We start from the raw sequence: 21,525 nt of genomic DNA, 5'->3' as shown, positions 1-21,525 counted from the left end.
GGCACACAAGTGAATCAAACCTGAAAGAACCAGTCAGCACAAGCTTTGCCATAGGCGGGGTGAATGACGAGTGAATATCTGACTTCAGTATATTCGTTATTTTACATTTACAAACTTTCTTAGATACAAAGTTCTGAGGGGGCAAACTCACAGGTCAGCACATGGGTTCTCTGTTCATTTTCCAGCAGGCGGAAAAAGGGTGAGAGGTAATGATAACAATTGCGATATTTAGCACTTACTATATGTCAAGCGCTGTAGGAAGCAAGATAGGTCAGACACTGTCCCTGCCCCACACAGGACTCACAGTATAAGTAGGAGGGAGAACAGATGGTGAACCCCCATTTTACAGATGAGGAAACTGGGCATGGAGAAGTTGTGTCTTGCCTAAGGCAGTAGGCAAGTTGCAGAGTGAGGATTAGAACCCAGGGCCTCTGATTCCCAGTCCTGTGCTCTATCCATTAGGCCACACTGCTTCTTAGGTAGCTCCTCCTGATTTGAAAAGGCTCTGCCCGGCCTGCCAATTGATTGTAGGAAATGTAGGCTCTGTCTTCTGGGAAGTGCAGTCCCCAAGCAGCAAGAGGTAAAATTTCAATTTCACCTTCCAGTTCTTTGACCTCATCTCCACCTCTGATGGAAGGCTAGTGTCACAATCTGGCTCTGCCTCCAGATCACTTACTGTGCCTTCAGTATGCTGAAGAAGAAAAAAAGCTGTCAAGTAAATAAATCAAATCTTTTTCCAACTGACAGTGTACCCCTTTTTGCAGCATCATTCTGGTTTGTGAACATGGTATTTAAAGCACCATATATACCAAATGGTTGAATTCTAATAGTGCCCCTCCCCTTCCTTTTTATAAGAGGTACAAATCATTTCACATTTGATAAAGTGGTGGATGGAACTGGAGAAAGGCAATTTTCTATGGCATGCATTGTTGCATTGTTTTAGAATTGATTTTAAGCCCTTCAGAAGTAGTCTGCAGAGGCATACTTGTATGTGGTTTCAGTGTCTGTTAGGCAGGAAATAAATGTAGCTTGATTCGTTTGTCTATCAATTAAATAACATGCAGTAGTATGTAGGATTTAAATGTGTTCATAGAAGACAGTTTATCAAGTAAATGAAAGCTCAAGTGGAAATAAGCTGGTTATTGGGGGCCAATAGTATCCATTGCTCTTTGCCCTCTCTTCTACTTCCTTTGTTTATGTAGAATGTAGACAAACTTTGAATTTGAAGGTAGCATTTCTGTTAGATGAGTAATGGAAAAAAAATTGACATGTTATTTGAGTTTGGCTCCAGCAACTGTTAATTTTATTTGACTGCAAAGAGATAAGGCAAAAACAGAAAAACAACTAGAAACATCAACATCATTTCATTGCAGTTGCCCTCTAGAAATGGAACAATTCATACATAAAGGTGTAAGAAATTCCATTACCTTGTCAGACCAGAAGCTCATCCAGCCTACTACCAACAGCAGCAACAGGATAATTAGAGGACTTACGTGGTCTTTGCTGCTTCTAATATCTATTCTAATAGTTAAGGGCAAACTATTTAACGGTCTAACTTATCTCTCTAACTTAACCGGGTTTTTAATAACCAATTGCAGACCACTCATATCTAAATATATTGATATTCAAACACTTTTCAAGTTTTGTCCTACACATTTTTCTATGTATTCCATATGCTAGCCACCCAGTATGTGAAGATAGGTTTTCTTTGTTCATTAATACCTATACCATTTTAATGCTTCATTCATTACATGCATCTTCAATCTAGTATAGAGGGATTTAGTACTCAGGGCCCTTCTGATTTTGTGCCTTTCATTCTTACCTCCTCAACCTTCACCTTTCCACACGAGTCTATAGTCATATGGAAGTTTCTCCACATAATAATAATAATAATTAGTATTTTTAAGCACTTAGGCTCTAGTACTAAGCACCAGAGTAGATACAGTCAGATCAGACACAGTCCCTCTCCCAGTGTGGCTAACAGGGAGAGAGAACAGGTGTTTAATCACCATTTTATAGATGTGGAAATTGAGGAATAGAGAAATTGACTGGCCCAAGGTCACACAGTTGGTAAATGGCAGAGCTGGGATTAGAACACAGGTCCTCTGATTCCCAGGACCCCCTTGCTATTTCATTATATAATGGTTTTTAAGTTCCCAAATGCTCACACTGCTGATAATGTGCTGGGTACTGTAAAAAAGAATAATAAAAGAACATTTAAAAAGCCACAAAGGGGCAGTTCAGTGATACACACCCAGATGTTGGTTTGCTTTGGGTGTGACAGTAGGAAGTTGGAGGAATGGTGAGATGATTATTCTCTTGGACACCCACCCAAATGATTAGAAGTAAATGATGTCACCTCCCTAACTTTCCCTTTTTAATGTCATTTTTTCTTTAGTGGCCCCATGTGGATCTTTGTCTCAAAAAAATATTCAAACCCTTTTTAAACCAGCAGATATTTGAGACTTGCAGAGTTTCCTTTGGTAAAGAAGTCCTAATTTATCAACCAGTTCTGAATAAGTGTTTCCTTGTGTTTGTTTTGAATCTTCCACTCCAGTGTCACTCTAGAATAAGTGTCTCTTATCCTAGTTTTGTGGATTTGATGAACAATTCTCCATTGTTCACCTTGCCTTTATCCTTTCTGATTTTGTCATATAATCCTTGCCTAAGAGAGGCAGAGAAGTGCCCTAAACCGAAACATATTGCCCGAAGTTTAGGTGTTGACCAAATTGGAATGCAGCCAGGAAGGGATAATAGAGCATCAGTGTTCAAGCCAAATGAATAGGAAATGGGGAATCTAGTTGGCACTGCGTTATAAAATGCTTCAATGTAGACTTGAAAACCAAAGGAAATCTTTTTCAGTCTCTTTCAAACTGAATTTGCACTTGCAAAATATCTTAAATTCATGGATCAGAGTGACCATAATTAGGAAGGACAGTGTGAACACCTCTAGACTGTAAGCTTGTTGTAGACAGTGAATATGTCTGCCAACTGTTGTCTTATAATAATCATAATAATAATTATGGGATTTAAGTGCTTACTACATGTCAGGCACTGTGCTGAGCACTGGGGTGGATACATGAAAATCAGGTTGGACACAGTCCCTGTCCCATGTGGGGCTCACAGTCGTAGCCCCCATTTTACAGATGAGGGAACTGAGGCACAGAGAAGTGAAATGACTTGCCCAAGATCACACAGCAGACAAGTGGTGAATCCGGGATTAGAATTCATGACCTTCTGACTCCCAGGCCTGTGCTTTTGCCACTATGTCATGAGGCTTGTACTTATTATTATTACTAAGTGCTTAGTAATAATAATAATGGCATTTATTAAGCATTTATTATGTGCAAAGCACTGTTCTAAGCGTTGGGGAGGTTACAAGGTGATCAGGTTGCCCCCTGGGGGGGCTCACAGTCTTCATCCCCATTTTACAGATGAGGGAACTGAGGCACAGAGAAGTGAAGTGACTTGCCCAAAGTCACACAGCTGACAATTGGTGGACCCGGGATTTGAACTGGGATTTGAATAGTATAGTGATCTGCACATAGTAAGTGCATAATGTATACCACTAACGCTAATATGCAAATATAAAAGTGTCTATGCATAACATGATTCAATCATTACAAAAAATGACATGAAAGTTGCACAGAAACCAATCATTTCAGATAACGGTTGTAGAAAATGTTATGTTAAATATGTGCCCAATTAAGACCAGGCTGCTTTGGAAAAATCAGATAAGATTGGATAAAATTAAAAATTGAGATGTAATGGTGCTCCCCGTAAAATCATTAATCTAAAATCTGGTGAGGCCCAACTAATATATTCTGCTTGGAAAATATTAGCCACTCATCTGAGTGTGAACTTTAAATAACATTTTCAGTTCTTCTGTAAATGAATTTTCCTTTGCTACTTCATCTGTTGCCTGACTGAATAAGCTTTCAACTTGTAAATCTGCCAGAAATTTTAAAATCAGCATTTTCCCCCAATTTTGTGACAATATTCTTGCTTAGAAAACAGCCTGTTTAATTATTCATTCAATCATATCTATTTATTGAGTACTTACTGTGTGCAGAGAGTACAACAGTAAATAGACACATTCCCTGCCCACAATGACCTTACAGTGTAGAGGCAGGGAGACAGATATTAATATAAAATATAGAGAAGCAGCGTGGCTCAGTGGAAAGAGCACGGGCTTTGGAGTCAGAGGTCATGGGTTCGAGTCCTGACTCCGCCACATGTCTGCTGTGTGATCTTGGGCAAGTCACCTAACTTCTCTGGGCCTCAGTTACCTCATCTGTAAAATGGGGATTAAGACTGTGAGCCCCACGTGGGACAACCTGATCACCCTGTATCCTTCCCAGCATTTAGAACAGTGCTTTGCACATAGTAAGCGCTTAATAAATGCCAATTATTATTATTATTATTATATTAATATAAATAAATTACAGATATGTACGTAAGTGCTGTGGGGCTTCCCCTGGCAACACAATTATGTATTAGCTTGTTAAGTCCAAGCCCTGCAAACCCACAATTTTAAGTAATAGAACATTGATGGCATTGAAGGAAGTCAAAGAATTTTTGATTGAGGAGACCACCTGTACACTATTCGAGCAACTTCTGAAGATCCAGTAGAGTCCCAACTCCCAGAAATGGCAACAGCCGTCAGGTGGTAGCTGCAGTTTTTCTGTATTCTCCTGATCCCACCACTTGCTGTTGGATAAGAGGCCCTGCAAACCAAAGGATACCCAATAACCCCAACTTTTGAGGAAGTTAGCAACAGCAGGGGAGAAAGATGTAAAGTGGAAAAGGACATGGATTGGACGACATACCTCCTCAGATCTGTGAGCTTGGAGGGGACACCCTGCCGAAACCATCACACAGCTTTCCTTCAGTTAATCAGTCCATGTATATATGTTTGTACATATTTATTACTCTATTTATTTATTTATTTTCCTTGTACATATCTATTCTATTGATTTTATTTTGTTAGTATGTTTGGTTTTGTTCTCTGTCTCCCCCTTTTAGACTGTGAGCCCACTGTTGGGTAGGGACTGTCTCTTTATGTTGCCAACTTGTACTTCCCAAGCGCTTAGTACAGTGCTCTGCACACAGTAAGCGCTCAATAAATACGATTGACGATGATGACCGAGCGCTTATTGTGTGCAGAGCACTCTACTAAGCACTTGGGAGAGTACAGTAGAGTAGGTAGACCCAATTCCTGTGCTCAAGTAGTTTACCATCTAGTGGAAGGATTTCTAGGATTCTTGGTCTCCTGCTGCTCCCTCTTTCTGAGGCGACAAGCAGCTTCTTGCTTGTGGAGTCCAGTCAAGTCCAGGACTACTGTTTCTTCAGTCCCAGGAAGTAACAGAAGATATTGCAAGATGACTGAGTGGTGTCAGAGAAAACCATCGGTGGCTTTGGAGTGCAAGATTTTAGATTAATCTCCCCACCTTTCTCCCTTCTTTTTGATGCCATCCTTCCAGGCACCCCTTGTGTGCTTGCTATTTATTTAGCTGTGCATTATTTATCTTCTCACTTTTAGTTATGGTATAGTTATCAATTCAGACCCGTCATCTCTCCTTGGATTTACTCTCTGAGGGAAGGGATTATGTTGTCTTTGTAGACTACACGAGCATTTAGTACAGTGCGCTGTATACAGGAGTCGCTTAATGTATATGCTATTGATACTGATATTTTCCTGATGTCCTATTGGACAATGAGATATTGCAATTCTGTTTACAATTTTGTGGTAATTTTTTATATTCAGATAATGATGATTAGAATTGAAAAGGTTACTTTAATGTTATATTTACCTGTAGACTTTAGCAGTGTGGGCAGGGAATGTGCCTGTTACATTGATGTGTTGAACTCTCCCAATCGCTCAGTGTAATGCCCTACACACAGTAAGCACTCAATAAATACAACTAATTGATTGATATTAATTTTTTCCTCTATGAACAAATTAGAATTCTTAAATGGCTATTTAATGAGCCAGTTGCTTTTCACAGGGATGACAATGGGAGTGTTGGGAGTGTTTGGTTAGGAGTGAAAGAATCAATCCAGTAATCTTGTTGGAGAATTCAGGGAAATCAGGATGTGGCTGAGAGTCAGTCTCTCCTCCTCCTCCTCTCCCTCTCTCCCTGTCCTATAAACTAAGCCCTTGTGTAATTATAAAATTAATGTGCTTTTTTTCTTGCTTGCTTTTCAGGCTCTCCAAGCCAGACTTTAAATTGATAGAATGAAAAAGTTTAAACGAAGATTGTCTCTTACCCTGCGTGGAAGCCAGACTATTGATGAATCGCTGTCCGAATTGGCTGAACAAATGACTGTTGAAGAGAACAGTAGCAAGGATAATGGTAAAATACTCATTTATTATTCGTTTAATTAAAAATAATTTGGTGCTTTTTTCAAAAAAAATGGTACTGTACTGCTTTGTTGTTTTAGCACCTTATGAATGTCATTTTCCTCTCTGGGTTGTCACATTTCCATATTTCATGTATTTTCCCCATCCCCAAATCCTTATTTTTCAGTGGACAGTGCAGTTGGTTTTTCCTAAACTGGTAGCTCTGCCTTTTGAAGTCTGTGAAAGATAGGCCAAAATGGGGATGGATCACTCAATCAATCTGCTTGAATTACTTAAAAAAAAATCTTGACCCCTGGAAAGTCTTATTGGCTTTTGGGAAAACTAGCACCAATGCTTTAAGTAACTTCTATATACAGAGGAATGTGATTGATAGTCTTAGAGGCTTTACCCTAGTTCAAAAAATTTCGTTTCCTCAGGGATTTGTGACTTATTCCCTTTATTGCTTATGTGTAAGCGTATTCATTTTTACTATATGATGATAATAGATATTTTGACTATGCCAGATAAAGTGTATTCTGGCAGTATCCTCCTATAAAAGACTTTTCAACTCATCAGTTAGGTGTCCACTTTGTGAACTAATGTGGTTTCTGCTCCTGACTTGTTTGTAGTCTTCCTGGCATTTGAACAGAATACATTCTGTTCTTCTATAATGCCTGTGTTTTGACTTAGTTGGGACAGAATATTGCTAAGGAATTATAAAATGTTCTTCCAGCCAACACTCCTCTGTCTGGATAGAAAGTGATGAGATGCTGGAAGAAATTATTGCCTGCATACACGTGGCACAGGTCAGAAAGTGTGCCATACCGTAGTTGAGTTTTCTTGAGTCTGGGCTTCAGCAAGAATGTAACCCCCATTTCATAGGGGAACTGAATATATATGTGTTCTTATTCTCCAGTGGAATGAATAATATAGAATTTCCTGTCATAATTATCAGATCTATAAAAAGGAGAAAATCTATTTACAAAGGCTCCACACTTTGATTATTCTTCATAAAATTTGCTCTGGGGAGCCCTTTTAATTTGGGGAAAAAATACAATGAATGAGCAAGTATGCAGTAAAGTATGCCATAAACTATCTTCTGTGCGACTTAGAATAAAACCCATGAGGCTAGATATGGTCATAAAGAAACCATTATTTCTCTGAAACCTAAGGTCACTTGTTAGGCTAAATTTATCTGCATCTACTGAAATCTAAACTTTTTGTGGAACTGCTTGCATTCATTAAGTTTCATAGAAGATGAATAATTGTACTTTGTGTGTATGATTAATAATGCCCTTAAAATACTTCAGAGTTGACAAACTATTAGAGAATATTTGGATCAAAATGTACTGTTGTGTGTATGATTAATAATGCCCTTAAAATACTTCAGTGTTGACAAACTATTAGAGGATATTTGGATCAATAACATAACCATCCTAGCATTAGAATGTATCCTTTGCTAGTAAAATTGATTTCATAAGTATTGCATACTCTATTAGGTTTTAATTTGGTAATTTCTAAAAACCAAACCTGTCAATTTAGTAATGCAACATTGGTTGCCAAATTTCTAGATGCTGTCAAAACTGTAGTTACTGTAATAAGGGGCTATATATAAATTAATTTGTGATTTATTTTATGTAGTAGAAAATATGAGCTGATGTAAAATACTCAAGCCTGTTCAGAGTAAATCCTATGATTTTCTCTGTTGGGATCCTGGTATAAAATATGCTGACCCTATTAAAATTGGAGTTCAGTTTAATGGTCATAATTGTGATAGTTTTTAGGTGCATATTATGTTCCAATCACTGTCCTAAGCTCTGGGGTCAGTACAAGACAATCAGGTCTGTCATGGTTATTTTCCAAAAAATTTTCTTCAAAGGTGTCAGGATTGCTTTCCACGTGAAGAGGAATTGTGGTCATTACAGCTTCCATAGTCTATCAACATCAGTCTGAAAATCTAAACTATTTCCTGATAGTGTGAATTCAGAAGAAAAAGCACCCGGCCTTGAGGATTTTCACGGCCAATTTTATTTCAGGCTACTTACTAATTTGGTCAAGTCCTAGATAGTTTCTTTGTCTACGGAAACCTCTGGGCCCATGCAGGAATGAGGTCTTTGCTGTAGTGGGTCCAGAAATGACCTCGAGTTTGTTCTAGAGTCTTACAGATGAGGGTGACCTGAGACTGGGCTGGAACCCATGTACCTGAAGATCTTCTTTTCCCACCTCTCACCTTTAGCCTTTGTCCTTTCCCTCCCAATGAATATGAGATCCCAGTAAGTTCATGGAGCTATTTCTAAACCCGAGTTTCAGTTCTAAGATTAGACCCATGGCATTTAGGGCCAATGAATGGCACAGTCCACTTTGCTTTTCACACTCTAACAATAAACTTCACTTTAAACAACATTTTGAAGTATGTGTCCCAAAAACCAAGACAATCCAGTTGTAGTACTGAATTATAGATTTTCAGATGGAGCCAAGGTAATGCTGAGAGTTGCCAAGAAAAACAGAGGGCCTGCAGAACTCCACATAGTCACGAATGGTTGAATTGGGAGGGGACCAGAGAGAATAAGAGATGGAGGGGAGGGCCGGAGTGGTGTATGTGGGACCTGGGGAGGGGGGCAGGGAGGAAGGGGCAGAGAGCTTCCTGTGGGAGGGGTAAGAACCACAAAGAAAAGAGCCAAAGAGGGAAAACAGCGGGTTGCAAAATGGGTGGCTGGAAAGATGAGAGTCAAGATCATAGGTTGCCCACAACAATTTTGTGGGCTTTAGCAAGTTAGACTGTTCTTTTAAACAGTGACTAGACAAGTATGAGTAGAAATTGTTCTCTTATGAGACAGACTTTATCTTCTATTCTTGTCTTTTTGCGGGGGATTGGTGAAAGCAAAATGATTCAAGTTTGTTAAGGATGGAGTAATAGGCCAGTCATCTTTATAAGACCAACCAGGGAGGGCAGGGTGCCAGAGGAATGGGGTTTGGGTAATTTCAGAGTTGGTTAGTACAGGGTTGGGTTTGAGTAAAGTGCAAGCGTTGCTGAAAATCTCAGACCTTTAGGATACTGGTGAAATTTCCTAGAATAGGATTTGACGTTTTGACCTGAAAAAGTTCGTTCATTCATTCATTCAGCTGTATTGAGTACTTGCTGTGTGCAGAGCACTGTACTAAGTGCTTGGGAGAGTGCAGTACAACAATAAACAGACACATTGCCCACAATGAGCTTATAGTCTAGAGATGGGGAGACAGACATTAATATAAATAAATAAATTACAGGTATCTAAATTAAGTGCTGTGGGGGGTGGGGGAATGAACAAAGAGAGCAAGTCCAGGAAAAATATGGTACACCCCAAGTTCTAGGTATACTAGAAATTGGGCTATGGTGGAACTTTTTTTTTTTTTACCTTGCCTGGTCACAAATCTAATTTCAACATTGAGTTTTTGTTGGTGGAAGCAGGTGAGAGACGGAAGGAAATCCTTTATTTGATTGCTATTTGATTGTTATTCCAGATTTTCCAGTCTACTGCTAGCAGTATTAGCCAAGTCTTTTCTGCTCCTTTCTCCCACTATGAGAACTCCACTGGCATACTCTGCAGAATCCTTAATTCAGGGTTAGACTCTTTGCTTACTGAATGTCAGGCAAGCCTATTGCTGACATTAGCCAGAAAGAGAGCTGTCAGTGCTTTTCCTATTGATGTTTATTTAGGAAGTAGACCAAATATACATGCTAGACACTGATAATTCTTCCCTGAAATTTAGATGTATGAATTTCTGATGATGTCTAGGAGGTGGTCTGAAATGGACATTGAAGTCTCAGGTCATTCCTATTTTTAAACAAAGAAAATGGAGAAGGGAAAGGAAACAAATGCAAAGCTAGACCATTAGGCTACTTTTTTTGTACTTTAAAAACTGATTTTGTAGCTTATTATTTATTGGGTAAAACAAATTTAATTGCCTTGAACTTTTCCAAGCTCTTTTTAAAAATAGTCTTTCAAATTCAAGAAATGAATTACTTATGGAAGAATGCAATTTCAAGTTCTTAATTGAAGCTTGATATCGCACATAACTTGCACATCATTAAAAGAAAACCTTCATTCTTTGTCAAACTTATACAGCCCGCATTATTCATTTGGTGAATTGAGGGTATTTCAAGAGTTTCTGTGCATCCAAGTCTCAAATGATAAAGAACCCCATTCTTAGTATTATGTTTAGGTGTCCTTCATATTTCAAGATGACGCCACCGATGGTGCCAGTAAGGGAGCGTGTGTTGCTGAAAAGGCCAATGTGAAACCAACGGCCCTGTCCACACTTTGCTCAAAGCTCGTCCTTTGTTGGGCTCTTGTGTGCGGCATCCGCGGTGCCTGTCACCGTTTTTGCTCTTGCCTCTTTGTCTTAAAAATCCTCTCCGCCCCAGCTCATTCAGAACTACTCCTTTTTAATTGCAGTGCACCTCACTGTCTGCCACAGTCGTCTCCCAGCTTTCAACTGTGATGCCATATTGCCCGAGGCTTTCCTTTATTGAATCCTTAAAACATTTCCTCAGTTCCTCTTGTTTTCATCTGCCTCTTTTCAGTTCAGCATTCAGGAGCCAGGCGAGTATCCTCCTGTCATCTGTTCACCTCACAGATTCAACCCAGACAAGTCATGTTGAAGTGGGCGTAGCATCAATGCTAACAGGGGGAACCGAACCGCCCCAGAAACCCCCTTTTCTCAGCCAGGCTAGCAGAAGAACATGGAAGGTGAAGAAATGCTGAACCTAAAGAGAGACAGCTTCCCTCACTGCTCTCCTAAATTTGGAATTAAGAGAAGCAGCATGGCTTACTGGATAAAACTTGAGCTTGGGAGTCAGAATAACCTGCGTTCTAATCCCAGCTCTGTCACTTGTCTGCTGTCTTGACCTTGGGCAAGTCACTTTAGTTCTCTGTACCTCAGTTACCTCATCTGTAAAATGCAGATTAAGACTGTGAGCTCTATGTGGGACATGGACTATGTCCAATCTGATTAGCTTGCATCTAGCCCGGTGCTTAGTACAGTGCCCGCCGTATAGTAAACACTTAACAAATACCATTAAAGAGCAAACAAAAAACCCAGCCCTCTGTTTTATGAGAAGCCAGATTCATCTACTTTCCATTGTGAACACAGAGATAATTTTTCATTCTCCACTAGCTAGGAAATTAGGGGCAGTGGAGCCCAGAAGGATGAGATTCTTAAAGAAATAGTGGACCTAGAGGAGTTCCTCTGTCTGTTCCTCTTCTGCAACCTGAACCTGCTCTTCCTAGTATTAATATAAAAACAACCACCAGAAAATATCATAAATTACTTTTTGGCATATAATTAATCTCACTTAGAATCTATCGTGGGTGCATGGGGACTTTTGAGACAATCTGAAGTAGCGTCTACTATGAGTGAATTAGATGAATCATGAAAAATTGGATACTGTCTGAATTGTGCGTCCCTCTGTATGTTTCGAAGAAGCAGAGTAGCCTCATGGAAAGACCATAGACCTAGTTAGAGAACCTGGGTTCTCTAATCCCTGCCGCACATTTGCCTGCTCTGTGACCTTGGGTAAGTCACTGAACTTCTCTGTTCCTCAGTTTCCTCATCTGTATAAAGGGATTCTATATCTGTCTTCCCCTCCCTCCTGCGACTGTAAGCCTCTTGTTGTATAGGGCCTCTCTTCGACTTGATTATCTTATATCTACCCTATCAAGTAGTGCAGGGCATGGCACATAGAAAGCCCTTAACAAATACCAGAATTGTTATTATTATTGTTATTGTGCAAATTTTGAATAGAACGCTTGTTGAATGCAGCTAAGAGCAGGAGAAGTGTTGTCAAATATAGGTATAATCAAAGCTCCATAAAAGGTCACTGGACTTGGAAAATACTAGGGTTCCTTCTTAGAAATCTGATTGTTAGCAATTCAGAAATGAATCTTGGACCAGAAACTGTAGTGCACATGTGAGAATTAACCAGTCGATTTTTTTTTTTTTTTAGTTGAGTGCATACTGTGTGCCGAGAACAGAACTAAGCACTTGGGAGAGTAGAATATAACAGAGTTGGTGGGTATGTTCCCTGTCCACAAAGAGCCTAGAGGCCTCAGAAGCTTTTAATGCATATGGTACAAATTTTGAGTGCTTTCATGTTGACCCTGTACAGTATGTACAATGTGTACAATATGTAGTCATTAAAGGTATTTTGGTTTCAGACATGGCTTTTATGAGCTCAGGTCAACCTGGTGGCAAATTGGACACTAAGAGGTGAAGCGTGAATTCCTTTGGGCCATTTGTGAACCGTATATAGGAAATCGGAGCAGTGTAGACTTCACGTATAGGGGAAAGGCCTTACAGTCCCCTAGTAGAGCGAATGATGCATCTCCCAAAGTGCTTTCTCTTGCTTATGTTGGAGGAATGCCCTGATTCTGCCAGGAGAATGCACCATGGCTATGCAGATCATTTCACCCATTTCACCATTCATGGAGGCAACTTCCATCTCGCAGGGAAATCCCAGTTTCTTCCTTCAAGATAGTGCGGGGCACCCAGTGACCCAGAGAGGAGCCTCTGTGGGTTGTGGATGGTGCCGGCTGCTTCCTCAGCTCGGGCCTGAGAGTCAGGGGACCTGGGTTCTAATCTCAGCACTTCCACTTGCCTGCCATGTGACTTTAGGCAAGTCACTTGACTTTTCTGTGCTTCGGGTACCTCATCTGTCAAATGGGGATTGAGACTGTGAGCCCTATAATAATAATGTTGGTATTTGTTAAGCGCTTACTATGTGCCAAGCACTGTTCTAAGCACTGGGGTAGGTACAAGGTAATCAGGTTGTCCCACATGGGGCTCACAGTCTTCATCCCCATTTTACAGATGAGGTAACTGAGGCCCAGAGAAGTTAAGTGACTTGCCCAAGGTCACACAGCTGACAAGCGGCAGAGCCAGGATTAGAACCCATGACCGATGTGGGACAGGGACTTTGTCCCACCTGATTTGCTTGGATCCACCCCAGGGATTAGTACAGTGGCTGGCACATAGTAAGCGCTTAACAAATACTATAATAATTATTATTATTATCATATAGTCTTCCTCCTGCTAAGGCCCTGAGCTTCATGTGAAACAGGGATTGATTATCTTGTATTTACTGCAGCGCTTAGTACAGTGCCTGGTACATAGTAAGCACTTAAATAGGATAAGGCCCTGATTATGGCTTGGTGCAAAGGTGGTGTGGGTATTGGCAAACTCCCCAGTGCCTAGCCAGGCATTTGTGTGTACCCTGGGAAAGGGTTCTAAGGCACAGTGTACATGTGTGCTGATCTGTGCTTGGTACATAGTAAGTGCTTAACAAATACCATCATTATTATTATTATTAGTATCTGTGCATAAGCAGCTATGGATGTTGTCATGTGGGTTAGAGGGGTTGATGCCATCCCAGTCTCATGACCATTTCCTTGTCCCTCTAAAGCCATTTGTTCTTTTGTACATAGACACACTTGGAAGAAGCACCTGTAGCACATCAAAAACCCTCTAATATTACATTCTTCAATATAGAGACTGTCCTTTATTAGAAAATTCATAAGCATGTTGGTTGTCATGGTGTCATAAATATTAGATAGCAGCCTGCCTGCCCTATAAGCTGGGGCAATAAAGTCAATGGGTGTTTTAGAATTGGAGCTTTTCTGAAATAATGCCAATCAGGCAGCGATCGACACAGTGGATATGCCAAGGTCACCCACCCAAGACCAGTTTGCTGAAAATGCTGTAGAGATTAAGTAGTTGTATGGATCAAGGAAAGAAATGGGCCATGGATACCTTGTAGTACTTGATGATCGTAACCAAAAGCACACCCAAAGTAGAAAACAAGCATAACCAGGTCAAAGGAAGATACCCTAAGACCCCTGCCAAAAGAAGCAGCGTGGCTTAGTGGATAGAGCACGGGCGTGGGAGGCAGGAGGACCTGGGTTCTAAACTCGGTTTTGCCCCATATCTGCTGTGTGACCTTGGACAAGTCATTATGGAATGGAATGAATTAACTTCTCTGGGCCTTAGGCACCTCATCTGTAAAATGGGGGATTAAGACTGAGCACCATGTGGGGACAGGGACTGTGTCCATCCTGATTAACTTGTATCTACCCTAGTGCTTAGAACAGTGCTTGGCACATAGTAAGCACTTAACAAATACCATTATTATTAGTAGTAGTATTGTTAAGGACCATGGCTAATCACCGAAGAAGCTATCTGGCCCCGTCTACATTACCACATTTAGAATACAATTATAACCATCCTCATCACAGACAATAGAGATCAGTTTTGCCCATATGACCTTCTGAATTTGCCTTCCAACACTGAGGAGACTCTTTGAAGCAAAGCCAGCCAGTATGTGAAGACTTGACCTCCCCTCCAACTTTTGAGGAAAGAACCTGTTCAGTCAATGCCATGAAAAATGGTAATCCTCATGGATCTGATGACATTACTGCAAAAGACTCCGAGCTTGAAAGGGATCTGCTCTGTGGATTTCTGCACTAACTCCTTGGATTGTGGACCAGTGAAAAATGCCACTGGTCTACTGAAATATATTGTCAGCCATGAACCACTGAGTTAGACTGTTGCTTGGATGGAAATGTGAAACCAGTAGATAGATTTTTGCAGCCCCACAAATAGAGAAAAAATGCAAGGAGCAACTCCTAAACCTCTTTTTGTGTTTATTTACCTTGTGAACTTGCACCATCAACCAATCAAGGTTCAGGAACTGTTGAACATTTTTGAGTGCCCCAAGAAGGTGCTTAGATTTATTTCATGGCTGTACAGCTGTTTGAAAGTGCCATAGTTCATTCATTCAGTCAGTCAGTCATATTTATTGAGCACTTACTATGTGCAGAGAATGGTATTAAGTGCTTGGGAGAGTACAATATAACAGTAAACAGACACATCCCCTGCCCACAACGAGCATACAATCTAGAGGGGCAGACAGGCATTAATATAAATAAATAAATTACAGATTTTTTCATAAGTTTGGGAAGCCATGTGGTCTAATGGTTGGAGCACAGACCTGGGAAGCAGAAGACCTGGGTTCTCCGTGTCTCCTGTGTGACCTTGGGGAAGTCACTTCATTTGTCTGTGCCTCAGTTACCTCATCTGTAAAATGGGGATTACGACTGTGATCCCCATATGGGACATGGACTATGTCCAAGTCAATTAGCTTGTATCCACCCCAGTACTTAATATAGTGCCTGGCACATAGTAAGTGCTTAACAAATACCTTTTAAAAAAAAAAAAGACTTTGTGTCTTCTTACATGCAATGTCAATTTGGGCTATAAATGAGTCTTTTCAGCTGCACCTGAATGCATGGAGAGCATTTCAGTTGTGTCTTCTTCTAAAGCAAGACACACACACACACACACACACACACACACACCCCTATGTACTCACAAATATAGCAAATACTGTTTGATGCATGCATATTTGTTAGATGTCTTGAGCATATGATCAGCTGTTTTGAACACTAATTAGTTTTAATGAATGATGATTGGCTTTGATGTTTATGCTGTTGGGGCTGTTAAAAAATATAGCCATAAAAGTTAATGTTCCAATGGCTTATACCAGCATTGTGCCTAAATTTTCATTATCTACACATTGTTCTTCAAAAATGGTGTGCATCTTTTCTTAATAGTTGTGGAGTCATGAAAGTAGAAAAGAACTTTAGAGGTCCTCAAATTCTGTTTTCATTCTTTTTCCAGGAAAAGCACATGAAAGACCATAAAAGATAATGTTATCTATCCAATTTGTAAAGAAAATCTCCATCTTCTTTCGATTTTTTTTATCAGGTGTGTTTCAGTATCTTTATTACCTGGTCATATTTCATTGTGACCTACTTAAATTTCCTGCTATCATTTAAGGCTATTTCTTCTTGTTATTTTGTTCATTTGAGATAGCTCTTCCATTCTGTGGCATTGTTATTCCGGTTTTCTCTTTTACAATACAAAGACTCCTAATTCCCATAAATATTTCAGCTGTTTCATTTAGCTTCCTGTCTACCCATTTCAATTTTGCCAGGTCAGTATGCCTCTACAACACACAAATTTGCTTTCATTGCTGTGTTTGGAGTACACTGTAACAATTAGAAAGGTCTCTACCCAGGGAGTTTCCAGTTTAATGAAGCGTTTTGTGGGATAAGATAAGAGAGTCCAGCGTTTCATAGTGGTGTGACCAATATCAAATATAGTAGGGGTTTGGTTTGATCTAGGGTGTAATTACTTTGATAGTGGCTGATAGATACTTTAAATTAATAATAAGAAGAATTCTGGTATTTGCTAAGCGCTTACTTTATGCCAAACACTCTTCTAAGTGCTGCATGAGATGGAAGATTATCAGGTTGGACTTAGCCCCTGTCCCACAGGGAGCTCACGAACTAAGTAGGAGGAAGAACAGATATTGAATCCCTGTTTCACAGGTGGAGAAACCAAGGCTCAGAGAGGTTAAGTGACTTGCTGGCACAGAGAAGTGAATTGACTTGCTCAAGGTCACACAGCAGACAGGTGGTGAGCTGGGATTAGAACCCAGGCTTTCTGACTCCCGGCCCCTGAGCTCTTTCCACCAGGGCATGCTGCTTCTCACAATTAATTCTCCAAATCATTTTTGTTAACGCAAGAAAAAGGTTAGAAACAGTTTCCACCTGGGAGTTTCCAGGAAAAAGGCTTGTAAAGTGAAATGGCTCAAGAAGTACTCTTCTGTCAGGAACAAAGTGGGATTCAGAAGTGGTAAAAGTGCCTATTCTTTTCGTGTACATTTCCCAGTAGGGGATGTCACCATGCATCCATGTCAAGGAATGGCCTGGCAGTGTTTCTACTCCTCAGTTGTTCCTGACTTCACTGCTAGATTTCTCCCTCATGTTGTGCAGCCTGAAGGTGTATACCATATGCTCTCGATTGTTTCTAGGGTACGCGTATGCACGTGCGTGTGTGGTTAGTGAAATAGTGAATAATAAAAGCACCTGCATTACATTCTTCTATCATCTAGGCATTTAGAACAAACTGCTTTGTGTAAAATTCATTAATTCAGAGAAGACAGAATTGAAAGAGGGTTTCAGTTCTGAGATGTTGCTGACACTTTCCGTTTGGGATAAAATATGTGCACTGTGAAGGTGTCAAGCTCAAACAGGAAAGTTTGGTGCTTTTGGTGCCTCTCCGCGTCATAGCAGCTGTGAAAACACAGGACCCCTTTAGAGCTACAGAATCCTGTACTCTCCTCCTCCACCCCTGTCTCCAAGCAGGGCTCAAGCACTCTGGATGGGTCCCATTACCACAGTCACCCTGCCTTTCCCAATGGGAATTCTGCTTCGTACAAATCGACTTAAATATAACTGGCAGAAAATTACAGGGCTTGCTCGGGTCTACAAACACTATTGTGTTCTTCCAAATGCTTACTACAGTGCACCACCCGAAGTAAGCGATCAGTATATGCTACTTATCAGTTGACTGATTCATTTTATGATCACTTTTGTTTCCTGGGGGCTCTAGATAAGTAGGAAGAGTCACTTGGTTGCACAGTGCAGTTCGGCTGAAGGATATAGGGAATTCATGCATTCCTGCATTAGCAAAAAAAATTGCCCGGCCTCATTCGAGAACAAAAGATATCCAGATGAAGAAACGCCCCACGCATACAACTCTGGAGCATGTGGCCAGAAAGATGTTGTTCCCCTTTGTATCATGTAGAGACCTCTCCCAAGTAATGTTAAACAATCATACGTTGTCCAAAACCAGAAGCAAATGATACCTTGCATATACACAGTAATTTTTCCAAGGCACAAGTATTCAACCCGACTATGGCAGAGGATTAAGGAAAGGCAAGCAGGTCTGGCATTAGAAAAGCAGTTTGACATCATAGAAGGAACACAGGTCTTGGAAACCAGACCCTCTAGACTGTAAGCTCTTTGTGGGCAGGGAATGTGTCTGTTTGCTATTAAATTGCACTTTCCCAAGTGCTTAGTACAGTGCTCTGCACAAAGTAAGCCCTCAATAAATACAATTGAATAATACCAGCTGGGCCACTTACCTGCTATGTAATCTTGGGCAAGCCACTTAACTTGGTGCCTCAGTTTCCTTAACTGTAAAGTGGGGTAAAATGTCTGTTCTCCTTCCCCCATAATCTGGCAGTCCCATGTAGGGCAGGGACTGTGTCTGACATGATTATCTTGTATCTATCCCCGTGCTTAGTGCAGCACTTGGCATATAATAAGTGCTTAACAAATATTATTATTGTTATTGCTATTACTGCTATTGTTAACAATTTTACAAAAGTTCTCTTTGAGGAAGACACCAGGGCCTCCATGTACCCTAGCCAGAAATCATGGCTTTCCTGAGGTAATTGGCTTATGTTTCCCCTGGGGAAACGAGCCTGGGACTTTACTCACCATCATTCTAATGCCTAAAGAGGTAAGAGTAATGCAAACCATCTTCAGAGGCCAATTTAAAATGGTATTTTTCTGAAAAGTCTTTTCCTTGATGGAGGAGTAAGCTTTATCGTAGACCCTCAACACCTTGGAAGCTTATTCATTCATTCATTCATTCAATCATTTATTGAGCACTTACTGTGTGCAGAGCACTGTACTAAGCGCTTGGGAAGTATAAGTCGGCAACATATAGAGACAGGCCCTACCCAACAAAGGGCTCACAGTCTAGAAGGAGGAGCTTATCCTTGGCATATCAACTCTTTATCTTGATAGATTGACCTCTGCATCCAGGTTTTTTCCGAAGTGCCATACTGCCCCAGAAACCCAGTTTCAAAGACCAGGAACTCATGCATTACCCTACCTGTTCATTCATTCATTCAATCGTATTTATTGAGCGCTTACTGTGTGCAGAGCACTGTACTAAGCGCTTGGGAAGTACAAGTCGGCAACATATAGATACGGTCCCTACCCAACAGCGGGCTCACAGTCTAGAAGGGGGAGACAGACAACTAAACAAAGCATATTAACAAAATAAAATAAATAGAATATGTACAAATAAAATAAAGTAAATAAAATAAAATACCTGTATCACCAAATCCAAACTTTAAATCCAGGAGTCCCTACAATCTGCTTTACTCTCCAGTTTGTTACTTAGACTGAAGCTTTTCTCTCCAGAAGCTATAGCAATTACCATTTCAGCAACTGTGTTTCAGGAAAGCAAGGCTGATCATCAAGATGCAAGTTTCCCAGCTCAGGGAAGGAATTGGCAACAACTATCACCCCAGCCTACCTAATTGAACCCGAAGATGAAGCATTGAGTTAATATTTTCAGACCTAGTTTCTGTGCATTTACTTCATATCTGGCCAACAAACCGTCTTCGAAGAGTCATATGAATATTTTTACTCCTAACACACTGGAGGAATTATCTGGGTATTTATTCCCTTTGTGGGAAAATATTCTTTTGGATTCTTGCTATTTTGATGTGCATTGGCATTAATGGGTTACTCATTTTTAAAAATAGACATTGGGTGGGAAGATAGAAAAAGTAATCAGTTATCAAAGTGTGCCCAGGAAATGTACTGGATTCAATAGAAATGAACAAAATTTGACATGATGACTGGGTTAAATGTGGGTGTTGGAAAAAAAAAGCTCAGGCAGGAGTGTAGTTTTTGGCTGACATGCAAGTACGCTTTGTGCAGTAGCTCATATACAGTGTGTTGCCACTGGCTTGGTGACGGTATAAAAAGACAATGGTCTTAAAAATATATTACAGTGAAAGTGTATATAGATGGTGCTCTCAAAGCATGTGGTACAATTTATATTATTATCATGAAGTGTTCTTTGAATAAGGCAACTTGTCCATGAAAGAACCTGTTAAAATTTATTTGACTATAAATGCAGACACTAACTCAGAACCTTTTCCCCACAAAACCATATAGTTTTATGAAAAATGCAGACTGTATGATTTTTTAGAAGTCTGAACCCACTAAATTAGGTACATGGACAGCTAGGTAGAGGTGATGTAAGATGTAATGATGTGATAGAAGAAGAACAAACAATCTCAACTTCTACTGGCAGTTTCCAAATTTGCAGGATCATCTTATGAAAAATTCCTCATTTGGTGGGGAGGTTGGAACCAGGATTAATCCTTTTAAAACAGATTCAGATGCAGCATAAATAACCTATATTCAGGGTTTGAATGGTGTTATTTGTGCAAACAAACATAACCACAAAAATAAAACATTCTAATAGGACATATGGTTTTTATAGAATTTACCAAAAGCTAGCTGATAATGTAAAATTAAAGGAAATAACGGAAAATACTAGCAATAGAGAAGCTTTTCATTGCTGTTCTTTCAGTTGTTGCTGAAAGAGAAGAGGTTGCTAGTTATTTTCTACAGGCAGAAAGTATCCTTACAAAAGCTACTACTTTATTTTAGCCAAGGACGATATTTGATCAGCCATTCAGTGGTAAAAATGATGCTATATTTTGGAAACATCGGATATGTGATTAGTGCGCTTTAGAAAGTACTCTGAAAATATAAAAACAAACAGTGGTCTGAATATAAGTTTAGAATGAACTGAATTCATTCTTGGCTTGGAGAAATGTTCCTTTTACACATTTTACTGGCTCAGGAGGGCACAAAAACATATTAAGGATGAAAAGTAGCCAAAAGATTACTGTGATCATTCAGTGTGTGAATAACTGCAATTGTAGGACATGCCATACTAGCTTGGAGGTTGCTTTTTAATAGAAATTCCATCCAACCCAATATTTTGTCTCTTACAGTGGCAACAGTGTTTCTTACAAGAGTGTTAAGTAATTGTTGCAATACATGATTTCTAACTACATAAGTAGAGGTGGACCATCTAAAATCACTAAATGTCTTTCAAGAGCTTATCCAGTGTTTTCAGTTGGAATAAGAAGGGCCAAGGCATGGAATTTTTCTTTTAAATGGGAGCACTGTCACTGAAATTTGGTCTTGTATCTACCGTCTAAGAAGGTATTTAGCCCCCTTTGAATCATCTCATACCATTAATCTTCCCCTCTTCATCCCTGTCTTTATTCCTAGTTACCCATTTACCTACCCTTTTACAAAAAAATTACTATAATTCCTCTTGAACCTACTGATAGTTTCTGTCTAAAGCATTGCCAAATGAAAAGCGTATACAACTGGCTTTTCATCTGGCTCTGCCACTTTTCTGTAGTGTGGCCCTGGACAAGTCATTTAGCTTCTCTCTGCCTCAGTTTTCTT

At 40.0% G+C, this 21,525-nt stretch overlaps 1 protein-coding gene across 1 annotated transcript in view; it reads left to right on the top strand.

Annotated features, from left to right (window-relative positions):
• CDK17 (cyclin dependent kinase 17) overlaps positions 1 to 21,525 on the top strand; it is a 132,863-nt gene that overhangs the window by 42,893 nt on the left and 68,445 nt on the right. The window contains exon 2 of the mRNA XM_038756188.1: positions 6,209 to 6,356. Coding sequence (XP_038612116.1) covers positions 6,239 to 6,356 — 118 coding nt within the window. The 5' untranslated portion in view covers positions 6,209 to 6,238. The remainder of the gene's footprint in view (positions 1 to 6,208; positions 6,357 to 21,525) is intronic.

This window comes from Tachyglossus aculeatus, chromosome 14 (assembly GCF_015852505.1).
Source record: "Tachyglossus aculeatus isolate mTacAcu1 chromosome 14, mTacAcu1.pri, whole genome shotgun sequence".
NCBI lineage: Eukaryota > Metazoa > Chordata > Mammalia > Monotremata > Tachyglossidae > Tachyglossus > Tachyglossus aculeatus.
This window is presented reverse-complemented; position numbering and strand designations above follow the sequence as displayed.